The 13,746-nt window shown below is 38.6% G+C and overlaps 1 protein-coding gene across 1 annotated transcript in view; it reads left to right on the top strand.

Annotated features, from left to right (window-relative positions):
• The window catches only part of LOC149789515 (uncharacterized), a 171,403-nt gene that overhangs the window by 154,544 nt on the left and 3,113 nt on the right, over positions 1–13,746 (top strand). The window contains exons 2-3 of the mRNA XM_089971563.1: positions 9,088–9,222; positions 9,842–9,982. Coding sequence (XP_089827689.1) covers positions 9,088–9,222; positions 9,842–9,982 — 276 coding nt within the window. The remainder of the gene's footprint in view (positions 1–9,087; positions 9,223–9,841; positions 9,983–13,746) is intronic.

Below are 13,746 nucleotides of genomic sequence, written 5' to 3'. Positions count from 1 at the left end.
CAGGACATCCGTGAAATAAGCAACCGTTAAACTCGTACACGATCTTGGGGTTTTCTAAGTCCCAGCCATCGACCGAATACGTTCCGATGGTCTTTTCGCCCCCTCCGTTGCGAGCATGCTGAATCCACTTGTCTTCCTTGTCGCACAAGTAATGTAACCAACGTAGGGCTTTGACCGAGTATTGACGTTTGACAAAGTGGGTCGTTTGAGGACTGATGACAGCCACGGTCTTTTCAGGCATGAATCGTTGTCGATACACTAAGGAACACGCTTTGGCAATGGTGCAAGCTTCTTTCAAAGGATCGACCCCTCCGTGTTCCATGAACAGTTCTCGAAATTTTCCACAGCAACGCCGTAAAATATCCACGTCGGAACGACAATACTTTAGCATTTCTTCCTGAAAGTCGAAAGGGTCCGAGGCGTGAATCTGGTACCAAGCGTAGAAAGCTTCTCGTTGTTCGGTACGCATGTTGTCGGGTCGTAATAGTGAGCCTCAGGCAAATGGGGTAGAACGGCGTGTTGATTGGCTTCCGTATTGAAAAAGTGTGGAAAGTACCCTTTAGCCATTTCTGTCATTCCAAACGTTTTAGGCATTCGACTCAAAGGCATGGCCAAATAGCTCATCGAATCTTTAAACTGCACTTGTCCCACTTGCATGAAAATGATTTTGGCTCCGTTCAAAGTCACTTTAGGACGTTCGGTACCTTGTTCCGTATAGTATCTGAGAAGAAACTGTCCATCGTATCCGGAGAAATTGTGAGCCATCACTGTGGCATGGCGATGACAATCTCCGTAACGTTCGATGTCCTCTTGGCTCCACGTCTTGTCGACGGGGTCTAAGACCCATTGGGCAAAATCGGCTAGCGTGTTCGGTCCCCGAAAGATTTTTTCACGCCCTCCAGGAATCTTGCTGCAGTGAGGGCAATGACTGAAGATAGGTTCTTGAATGCACTTCTCGCACGCTCGATGAGCCACGCAGAAATTAGGAATGTGAATGCCAGTCTCTTGCATGCATTCGAAATCGAAAAAGATGAAATTGCCTTTCTTCTTGTGACCGTCCTCTTTCTCTGGTGGGGGTTGGTATTTTTGCACGTAACATTGGTGTTCCAAGTCCACGATGTGGTGACAAATGTGACATTTTTTCTTTCCTGAACATACGTGTGCCTTGGTATTATTGGTACGTATGCCTTGTCCACACGTAGGGCACAATCTCAGCAGTTGACAAGCGCATTTCTTCTGTGAACCTTGCGTTTTCAGATGTTGTTGGTAACAGATAGGGCTGACAAACGTGCGCAGACAAGTGGAACAAGGCACTGGTTCTTCGCTCAGACAGGGTGGAGAGGCCAAACATCCTGAGCATTTCCATCCACAATGTTTGTGTTGCTCTCGATTATTATAACCATAGTCAGATTTCTCACAATAATAAACATATCTCAGGAATCCAGTGATACTGGTAATCGTATCGAAATGGTCATCGTGATGATAAAGGTGAATGTATTTTCCGTCCTTAAAATCTTGGCCTCGAAACAACAGAGGTCCGCGCACTTCTTGAGGGTGCACTTTCAAGGTGTATCGTGGAGCTAGGGCATCTTGCAATTTTTGCATCTCAGGAATGCCACAGGGTGTGTCTTTGGGCAGTCCGGCTTGTTGTAACAGGAGTTCTGCTTCGTTTCGTTGTTTGGCTCGGTCGGAACGTTGAATAGTGTCCCAGGTTCTTTTCCATTCTACCGTGTCGTTCTTGTTGGCATAGGTTCGTCCCACCACGATGGCACGGGCTAAACACATCTGGTCATGAGGGTTGTTAATTCGGACGAGACTCGTTTTGGTGTTGCGAAGGTCGTCCACCAATAACATCTTTTTGCGTCCTGTCCCTTGCGGAGGAGAGACGTGGGTCATGTCCAGTGTGGCTTTACCATCGGTGATGTCAAACTGATCATTAGATTGTTGTACGTGTTGAATCTTGTCCATGACTTTGGAAGCAGTCAATTCTGCAGGGGTGCTAAACTCGATCCAAACAGGGGATTTCAAACCGTCGTGTTGTATGGAAAGTCTCAAGCGATCGTCTTCTTTGGGTTGACATTGTCGCTTGAGTGCAGTGAGCAAAGAATCCCACACCTCGGTGATGAACACTTCTGCTTTCTCTAACGGCACTTCAGCCTTGAAATCTTTAAACTTCACCGTGTATTTGTAAGCCGTGGTTCTAAATTTTCTAGAGGAGCGCTTTTCCGTCTCTCGAATGGAATAGTACTTTTCAGGGTTGACTAAGGGTGGTGAACTTGGTTTAGAGGGTTGGGATTCTGGTTCACTCATGTCCTCTTCAAAATCACTGGCATGAATTTGTGCCAAGATTTCAGCCCTGGTTCGAGGCGATAGATCACGTTTCTGCCTCTTACTTTCTTCTTCTTTTTTCTTCTCGAATGAATGGGATCGTTTCATCTTGAAAGCAAAAAGTCAAATGACTCAAGTTCAAACACCATAAACTACTTTATAGTCATGGCAGACAGCGTATATAAAAGGGTGTGTGTCTTGTCCTTTCACTATTCATTTCACTCTCAAGCCGAGCACAACGATGGAAGAGACTAACCAGATGGAACGTTTCGTCAGAGCTTTGCGAGGGGTCATTAGAAAATTCTCTTCAGACCAGCCTACGGACTACTCTCCTTCCTTTAGAGATAAAAGTCAAGATACTTGCTATATCTGTCAGAAGAAAGGGCATTGGTCTTCAGAATGTCCAGACCGTCAAAAAAGAAAAAAACAGGGGATAAAAAAGACAAAAGTCAAGATACCTGTTATTATTGTCAAGAAAAAGGACATTGGTCTCCAGATTGCCCAAAAAAGAAACAAGAGGAGTCAGAAGAAAAGAGGAATTCTTCAGAAGAAGAGAGGGATTCTTCGGAGGAAGAGAGGGATTCTTCTGAGGAAGAAAGAAGACAGGTGAAGAAAAAGAAACAGGAGAAAAAAAGAAGAAGGGAAGAAAGAGAGGAGGAAGAAGAAGAGGAAAAGAGTGTGACGGTGAAGAAATTCAAAAAACAGAGAGACTAAACAAGGAGAAAAGAAGAAATCAATGAACTTTTTATTAAAGTGTTGTGATGTGAATTGTGAATTGGATTGTAAAAAATGGAGAAAAGAATAAATGAATGATATAAGGTAAGAGTCTTTGAGTTTTGATTTTAAAATAAGAAGCTACACTCACGCACTCATACACAGACACGTACTATAAGGGTAAAATGGGTGAGTTTTTTTTTTTTGAGTTATTGGCAAATTGAAATTGTATTTCTTTTCGAGAAATGTGGGTGGCCCTGAAAAGGGCCTTTTTTTCTTTATGGTGCAGGGGTGAGTTTAAGCAATCAATTTTAACTGCCTTAAGCCTTTGCCACGGCCAAGGCCTACTTCTGGACTGCGTAATGATGATAATGATTGGGTTGAAATCACTAAGGGTGGTACGGTAGGCTTAGTCACAGGGTTGACATGTTTGGCTCGGGAAGGTCGTATTCTCTTCGGTCGTGATAAAGAAGTCTGATACATTTGTTTCAGACTTCTTAACTCCGCTAAAATGTCCAACAGTACCGTGACCGTTTGATTTTCACCCTCTTGTTTCTTTGCTGCTATTTCTTCTTGCTGTTGTTTTTTTCTTACCTCTTCTTCTTGTTGCTGTTGCTGTAGGAGAAAAGCCTGTTCCGCTTCCTTTTGTCGTTGTATAAATTTCTCCAATTCTTCTTTCTGTCTCTGTCTAAAATTCTCCACTTGCGGTAATGAAGAAGGTAACGAAGGTTCCGGAACAAATTCTTGCGAGGAGAGAAAATCCACAAAATCCCAATTCACCTCTTCTGAAAGTAAGTCCGAGTTCCCTTGGGCAGTCTCCCCTGCTGGTGCACCCCACTGGATCGTTTTCTGAGTTTCCGTCATGTTGAATCACTATCGCATAGATTGACTGCACACAAGCGCTAGCGAATCTATATTGACTACGTGACGTCACAGACTGCTCTCTTCGGATTGGATGCGGGCTGACTGAATTCTGTAACGCGTGTTCGGATTGGTGAATCAACTCAATCCGTTTCAATCCTTTCTGTCCCTATAAATAAGCGCAGTTCACTGCATTGATTCACCTATTCTCGGAGCCTCAACATGTGGACCGACGTTGAATCTTCAACCCTTGTGTCAACAATGATGTTCAGGACGGACATGCTCATGTATGTCCGATCCAAGTGGACCGTTGTCTACAGGACCAACAGCAGTCTGTGGATAAGAAGAGTCTATATAGAGAGACAAGGTTGCCTCAAGAGGACTCTGATGTATGGCCCTGCTGTAAGACGAAGTTTGAGGAAAAGAAGATGTCGCAAATGCCCTTTATGTTAAGGGCATATTAACATAAACCAAAGGCCCTTTTCAGGGCCAGCCATATTTCTCGAAAAGAGATAGCCTTTCCATTGCCTACCCCTTTTTTAAATTTTTAAATTTAAAAAAAAAATCCCATGTTCCATTCCCTTTGTCCCTAAACAACCCCAAACTCTATTCCCCATGTTAAATTCCCCTTGTCCGTAGAGTGACCCACGATTTATTCCCATGTTAAATTCCCCTTGTCCGTAGAGTGACCCACGATTTTTCGCCATGTTAAATTTCCATTGCCCGTAGAGTGACCCAGGGGTCCCTGTAATGCTAATTCCCATTGTCCGTAGGGTGACCCCTTTCACTACTCTTGCTCGTCAGTCCAAGGGCAAACCAACTTAAGGTATTGTGGCGCAGCTTTTGTTTCTGGAATCATATTGGATGGTATCAAACATAGTTGACTATTAACCCTCACACTCATTGGAGAATATAAACGCGATAATGTGTTCCTGTCATATTACGTCTAGTACGACGGAAAGGACAAATAACAGGGATATATATTTAAAGACTGCATCGTAAAAGAGTCTATCTACATCTGTACAAGCGGGCCAACAATCAAGTGCAATGATTACCATTTGGAAGAGTAACCAGTTAGTCACCAGTACCAGACAAATATAAATGATTTACTAAGACGTATTTTTTAAAATAATGGTGATATATATATATATATATATATATATATATATATATATATATATATATATATATATATATATATGTGTGTGTGTGTGTGTGTGTGTGTGTGTCTTTTAAAAAAGTAATAACATAACTGGGAGATTCCAAACAAACATCATACCTTCAGAAAACTATTTGAAGAGATACAAACTGAGAAACGTATTATTCAATGAAGGAAGGGAAGCGTAAAATGATACAGCAATTATGATATATCAGTATGTACAAAGTCAGTGTTATTCGAATTTCTTTGAGCAGTCAATAAACGTATTAGCGTCTTACCATCATTGTATGGATTAACTGCTCCTGATCTTAATTTCATCAGTTTCATTCATTATATCTTGCTTTATTTTATTCTTTCTCAAAGTCGTTGTTAACCGCAAGTCTTTAAATTCCCTGAAAATAGTGTGATCATTAAAGTTAGAAGTATCATTACAGTGCGAAAAGGTTTGTCCTGAATCAGATTTCGTCCAAGAACTGTTGCGGTGGTTTTTTCTTTTGAATAACTGTAACATTCATATCGAATGTTTTATTTTCTTAAAACTAGTTATACTTATTTTAGAACTTATAAAAGTTTAAGAACGTCTATCACGTTTTGCCTAATTCTCAAAGATATTTATAGAAAATATAAACATTATCGCCCACAACAGTTGCAATAAAGCCGTACCCAGCCTTTGCCTGTGAAACACGAAAATAAGTGTCTTCCGAATTGTTTAAATATTGATTATATAAACTATGCTTGTGTATTTATGTACTCATATATGTTTACACACAGCCACAATACCCATTTCAGTATAATATCTTGCCTTACCGACCTCTACAAAGTTAAAAAACATATATGCAGTTTTATACGTTTTCTTAAATATCAAAACTTTTCAATTGTGAGGAATCTATAGTCTTAACCTAAGTAAAAGAAATGTGAGAAAATCAACATGTTTTGTAAAATTCAACAAATGATTCATTACTTAGATCAAGAAGTGAAACCTTTAATTGATCTTACAGTATTGTGACTCTAATAACAACTTGTACTAACAGTTCTATCAACAGTCCACAAATATGTGGCATTCATAATGAATTTCAGTAGTTTTCCGAATGAATTCAATATTGATTGTGCTGATGAACCAGTAGTCGCTAATGTGCTAATGTGCCCACAGTCTTTGCGTATCGTAATGATATAATCCAGGATGTCCTTGAATGGATGCATAATAATCCAAAAATAGTGATTTAGTCCAAAAATTAAACATCACTTTGAAATTCCAGTGAATAATTTAGATAAATAAATCCTCTTACAAAATGGAGCACAATAGTAAGACTGATTCAACATTGAATGTTACGGTAGGAATGAGTAATTCCAATACAATCAACGGTAATATAATAATCTAAGACACATTTTGAGAAACAGGATGAGGATCAAAAGTTAATTTCCTGAAATTATAAACAAGCTTATATAGATCCATACTGCTCTATTAAATTAATGGAAATTTCCATCCAAGTGTAAATAAAATTTGTTCCTAGGAATATCTAAGGTCAGAATCAAAGTTGTATTCAGAACTCAAACTTGTAAACATTGTTATCTTACGTGACATTAAACATGCAGGCCAAACTGCTACCCTCATTTATGGATAAAGGTCAATCACACAATACAAATTATATATGTATATGTATTTTTATCATCACGATTTGTTATATATATATAACAAATCGTGATGATAAAAATCAAGTGCACAAAACAAATGAAATATACATAACAATATATATTTAATTAAATAGTTCTTAATTTAATTTAGTTCTTAATTTAATTAATTCATCAACCTGAATTGAATTTCATGGTCCTTAGGTAATGCTATCAAGCCAGGGTTAGCTATCGTGGCATGTCGTTGGGCAAATCACTTTACTCCAAGTACGTCGGTACTAAATAACCTTAGTTGGTTGCTGTGATAGCTTCCCGAAATTTTGTCTTGAACAGTATCATTAGACACAGTAATATAAGTTATGTTCTTCTTGGCTAGTTAGAATAGATATCCATTAGGAACCAATAGTCTGATTTAGTTGCACTACTCTCTTTTGTGTTACTCCGCTGGTAACTCGTATAAGGAATTTTATCCAAATTATTTATTCTTCTGTTTGAGTTCATTGATGGTTGTATTGCTCACAAATTTATCGTATCCAGGTTCTCTATGTCCCTATTTCTCTTGTTTATATCCTTTCTCTCTAATTATCTCATCCTCAACCATTTATTTATTTTGTAATCGGTTCTAGGCCCACTCACACATTATAATTCTTCACTTTAAATATTTCAATTATGATAAGGTGGAATAATAAAGATAATACAATTCATTTCAATTGTATATAGATCTATGTTGTTGTTTAGTCAGTATGCGCTTTTTTCTATGGTGATGATATTGATCATTCAGTGTGCAATTTACTCATCTAAAAGTACATGCAAAACTTATCTTTAGATTACCCGTAACTCTGCTCTGTCTTGAAAATATATATTCCTGTAACATAGTCCATATTTTTGTGCTGCAATCCTAATACGCAATTTAACTGATTTTATTTAATTTTCCTTCCATACTGTGCCATGTATATATTGAACCAATCATCACTATCAAACGTTATAGTGCAGTTTTTATAAAGGTTCAGTGGTTTGTACGTACAGTAGAGTTCCTTTATCAGTCCATGCAGAAAAATGGTTTCATGACAAGATTAAGGTGTGCTTCGTTTTCTAAGATACATTTCGTTTTTCATATACACGTTTTTCATAATTGTGTCTGTTCATATAATTTTAAAATTGAGGGAAGGGCGCTGCTTTCTACTAGATCTTTGTTGTATGTAGTGGCTAAGTTGATACAGTATTTTAAGGATCAATGAGGCAAAAGGTACGCGCATAACAATATGACGGCCACCTAACCAGGTTTTACTCTCATAATCTGTTGGGTAAGGCAATGGGCCAGGATTTAGGTACATAAACATTTGACGACTACTGAGATTGGGAAGACGCTTATACAGCTTTGAGGCTTAGTGAGTCATAAATACACTCATAAACATTTGACAACCGCTGAACAGGGAGTTACGCTCATACAATCTAAGGCCTAGTGATCCCGAAGTTATGCGCAAAACATTGTCCATGTCTTATGTTTATAAAAAACAAATGGGGTTAGTGTGTCAGACGTTTTGCTCACACAAATGTGACAACCTCTAAACCGGTTGTTATACTTTCTATAAGTGGTTAGTGGCCTATGTTTTGAGTAGTAGTTTGAGGACCATTTGGAGAAAAGGTACAAAATCAAGTGAGTAAGAAGTTACGTTTCCTATTATACTGGCGCTTATGTATCAAGTCGGTATGAATACTTCGGACACATTGAAAAACGATACGCCGATATGATGAATAAAGCAGGAAAACCAAAAATATTTATACTAACACGTTCTTTGTCAGGTCGGTATTAAGATTTCACATATTGAATCTTCATCTCCTCATTCGAGTAATAATAGTATAGGTAAAATGGAAACCTAATTCATGAAACAAGAACTTGCCTATAATATTCGAATGAATCGGGTCAAATAACTTTACACTTGCAGTCCTACCAACGTCATTCTTAGCCAAATGTTTTTAATATGACCGTACAGTACCCATTAGATTTTGCGATTTGCATAATATTAGCCTGTAAAACTGCACCTGGGCAGCAGTAAACTGATCACGTACAATTTATTGATGAAACCAGTTTTGTGAAAAGCGAATATCACATACATTGCGACAATATAGACAAGGTATACTTCAAATAAGCAGCAAGAGTAACGACTTTAAAGACAGTCTTCGAAATGTATTGCCTAAAGATAGGATTGAAAATGTTTTTAATCAGCATAAAATCGTGTCAAGTGTTTTCAATGCATCTGATCTTTACGTGATTAATATGCACAGAAACCTTAATATATATGCCTGAATTCAATGTATTTAATTTAATTATGATTATGTTAACAATGTCACATTGTAATGGTTTGTTATATTTCAAACACTTAAATACCTTCCAGGACACGACTATTTATTACGCCCAGACGACATAAAGAAGCCTTATTCGCCACTCCGCAAGACCAAACAGAACAAAGCGATGAACGAACCCATCCCTCTCTTTTTGCCTGCAGGATTAGATATTTCAGTATCAGGCGGTAAGACCCAAACGAGAGAGGATTATGTTTCATCGACACAAGTTATTAACATGAACATACATACTAATTAATAAGATTGCTATATATAAGAAAACGGTCATGACTAGGGAAGTACTCTTCGTCCAGTGTATGCTCAAAATTAACAAGCAAAGATTTACTTATCGTACTGCATGTTTAATAGAAACATTTGTCCTGCGCGAGACGGCGCATAAGATCATGCATACAGAAAAATCAATTATAAATAACATTATACACTCTGACGTGAAATTTAATTCGAGGGAATGTAAATAAAGTACAAGCATATGATCGAATTATTGTAAAGAAGACAACAATCAATGAAATAAATGTTACGGGCTACCGTAAATCGCCGCGAGGGAATTTCCATATAACATGTTCGATGATAACTCATGGAAGAAAGTGTCAAGCCACGATATACTATGTAATCAAGGACTATATTGTCATCAAAGAAAAATATAAAATAATTGGAAGACACTGTTTAAGATACCAGCATCACTGTCTCCTCATTTTTAAAATAGTGTACTTTTGTTCAAACATATTTCAATAATATTATGTATTTTGGTCCACACAAATAACCATGTTGTTGTTCATAATTAATCAGACAATTCAACCTTTGATCCAGAAATGGGAATAAATCATAAGCTGGCGGCACAAGTGAAGAACCAGACCAAACGGACTGAGTCAGGAAGATCAACATGTGAACCTAAACTCCGGCTTGTTTCTTTCCGGTCAGGACAATTCAGTAAGCACAGATTAAGACTGTAATGAGTTTGCTCCATATAATTTTGAAACATACGCGTACATATTTCATTCTCTATACTAGTATGTATTTTAGACCATAAAAACCCACGTCGAGCGAATTACCATGCCCATTAACCGTGCAAAATATTTAAATTTAGAATGGTACGAACAGAATGTAAGCCTTATGATTTTTGATGAACTTAGTCAAGTAGCTATTCAGAGAACTAAATATATACTGATGACATGTAGTTTCACACCGTTGTAGTTGTACTGTCAAAGATTCTACAAATGCACTCAAGTGTATTTATGCACGCGGTCCGCTCACATGGCCTCGATTGTTACAAATGTATCCTGGCAAGTAATTTATCCGATATATGGTTCCGTTGTTAACCAAACAATGGGTGCAAGACCTGTCGGGCATGTCAGTTTACATCGTAATAAAGCTATTGTGGAACGATTGCCCAATGGTTATTCGGCCATCAGTACACATTGGAATTATAGATGAGGCCAGAATGTTCTCAGGATTGGGTAGCCCTACTTCTATTCGTCATTACAGTACTAAACACGGAAGTCAAAGACACAGCGGAATTAAAACCAGCCAATGTGATTCGAAATAAATCTATCACGATTATTCAGAAAATGGTCTTGCAGCCAGCATCATTACAATCTCTAGAAGACAAGCTTGTTCGGCATTTCTATGCGCTAGGAGAATTGGAAGGTGAGACACAACGTCGAGCTACTGACCCAGCATTTTCTTTGGACGTGTTTCAATTTCGGAACGGATTGATACTCCCAACCAAGCAACCGTTATCGACTGGGGGTATCAACATCTGGAAGGCCTCCTTCTCCCAGCCAAACATCGGTGCAACAGAATTGCAAGCAGTTTCAGCATACACGGAACTGCCACCAGGATTTGTGTTGGCACGTCATTAACCATTACCGGTCGCAATTGTGCAGTGACCAAAGGCTACAGTGGTGATGCCATTTGAGAGTATCCATCGCATGGTATCCAGAGGGGACAAACTCTATTTAATGCATTAGTACACACCCATGCGATGGTTTTGGGATCCGGTCATATTTGTCGTGTGTGCAAACGCACGATGGTCTTGAAAAAGTCCTTCTCAAAGTCATTGGTGGTCTCTGTGCATAGGTCAGTGTTCATCTGAATGTACGGAGTAATCCGAGCTCGCTAACGAAATTTGAGCACTCGGTCGATCTTGGAGATATGCATACCCAGTTGAAAGTACAACTGTTGATTTTGCATTTGCAGCACTTAGTTGTGTTTTGGTCCGAAGACTCGGGATTGGTGCATTCGATGTACTTGCTGTCAGACTCATCAACGAGCAAGCACTGATACGGAAACAGCCACCGATAGCGCTTCTGGGGCCAGCAGATAATTGTTGTGGGCATCGTGTAAGTACTCAGAATTTTCCAGATCCACTTAAAACAAGTATCAGTTGTCGCGGTGGATGCTGTGATCGTGCACGTCGTTTCTGTTTGTTATTGTTTCTGCAGTTGGAAACCACGTCAACGCTGTCTTTTCAGGCACATACCACAGATGCGCACCCAGCAACTGGTATTGTGGTATAATTTACTTGGTAAATATGTACCTTTACTGCACCAAAACACGTATTAGTAGCTTTGCATAATGTAAATCAAGACAATGACCAAGCCCACAGTAAGATGATATTTGACACCTTTGATTCGGGTGAGATAGTGATTTTTGAAGATCAAACTGGTAAATTTTAAACGCCTAATGTTGACATTCAAGATCTTATTGTCAATTTAAATAGGGCTGTCGCAATGAAGCTGCCAAAGGGGGGATTAAACAATACGCGGATGAACAGTTCGCAGATGTTTGGTAACTTTATGGAGCGCAATTACGGGAATATTAATCAAAGAAGGAGAAGGGCAGCCTGCGTAAATGGTTGAATTGTTTTAAGTTCTTTTAATGAAATAGCTTTGATATACCTAAGCGCCACATCTTAAATTTGATAAGCGAAATGTTGGTTCTTATTTTGTACCACTAATATCACATCGCAAAAAAGGAAGATTAGAAGATTGTGAATTTTACACATCTGCTATATCACCATCGTTAGTCACCGGGGATGAAATTCAGTTCGAAGCTAAAATCGTTTATCCCGACGGGAACTTAATGGTCCTTGTGGTTTTTGTTTAACATTAAATTTTATCATTATATAAGTAATGAATTCTAACCGGTGAGATGAAGCTGCAGAATTTCTTGAGGTGGTGTTGAAGCGGCTGACCCGTGATACTAATATCGATAACAATTTTGTTCCACTTCCCGATGAATATATGTTTCAAACTGATTTTACCAAACCCTCGTATAGTTTTGTTAAAGGTCTAGTAGAAACTGGTCGCAAAAATCACCCTGATGTACCACTACCAGCTCGAAGAGATCTTAAAATAATTGCATTAGCACGTAAAAACGCCCAATCTTTGACTGCTCTATCAGGTGCGAAAATACTCCAGGATTGTTTCTACAACAGCTAAGTGGTATTCATTGACGTATCCACTCCGGTTTTGTTCACCAATGAATATTTTACACCAGCACTGAATCATCCGGGACACGACTATCTTAAATGTTATTTAAAAGGGACGCACTTGTTTGTGTAACAAGTTATTGGGCAAAGACGTTAGATGCGAAAGGTAAGGGCGCAATCGGCATATTTTTAAATAAATACGGCACTGAACCACCTAGAGCGCACAAAGATTTAAGTATTCTATGATTGTTTGACAATTGTGTATATTAAAGGGTCCTTTGTTGGAAGTGCGCTTGTACGTGATGAGACCGGACTAAGTATGCACATATAGAAGACCTATGATAGACCCTTAATGTTACCGACATGAAAACAAGATAACTGAAGTTGTGAGATGAAATCACCAAGCGAACCGCGTTACTCGTAAAGTACAAACGCGCGTACTTGGTCATATAAATTGTTGGTCTTAGTGTGGGTAGAATCACAACCACAGCAACCATCATAGGTACACATGTCAGAATTATTGCTGGAGCTATATCAATTGTAATCGGTATATCTGGTGCTTCTAGCCAAATAATGGCGACATGATTAAATTCACGAATACATGTCTATTCAGAGCTGATTGCAGCTACAGAATGCAGTCTCAAGACAATTAGCAAACTGTATTTGGCAGCTATTGAGGACAAAATAATTAGCATGGCCGAATTCATGACAGTGCTGGTGGAAATGGTACATCACCGACAATTCTGAGAGCAATTAAGAAAATGCGTGGTTGCGGCTTTAGAGACAATGAAAGCCGAGTAAAACAATTTTCATTTTCGTAGATTATTAAGCATCCATGGGTTGAATGTAGTATGAGTAGTAATAATCTGCCTGGCTTTGCCCCCTTTGCCTTTTTGGTCTACGTTGCACGTCATAAGCGCTATTCTCCATGACTGGTCACTTTCGTGGACTATTCATGCTAATCAAATATGGGCTGCACATAGTATACAGCTCGTTTGCCAAGTCGTGGGTATAGAGGCTGTAACATGTATCAGGGCCATAAGGGGAAAAAGGTGACAAAAATGACATATTGCCCCTACTTAACGTAATTACTGTATTGTTTGATTTCAGTTACTTCAGGTACAATGATTATTGTGGTATATTACACGCAAAAATCATACAGTTACGAATAGATAAGATAAATTAATAAAACTACACTTTCATATGAAAGTTTATTCAAACACTGAAACCTACTGTAAATAAAAATGATCGCGTCTCTGAG

Source organism: Sinohyriopsis cumingii, chromosome 10 (genome assembly GCF_028554795.1).
Source record: "Sinohyriopsis cumingii isolate HCF-2022 chromosome 10, ASM2855479v2, whole genome shotgun sequence".
NCBI lineage: Eukaryota > Metazoa > Mollusca > Bivalvia > Unionida > Unionidae > Sinohyriopsis > Sinohyriopsis cumingii.
This window is presented reverse-complemented; position numbering and strand designations above follow the sequence as displayed.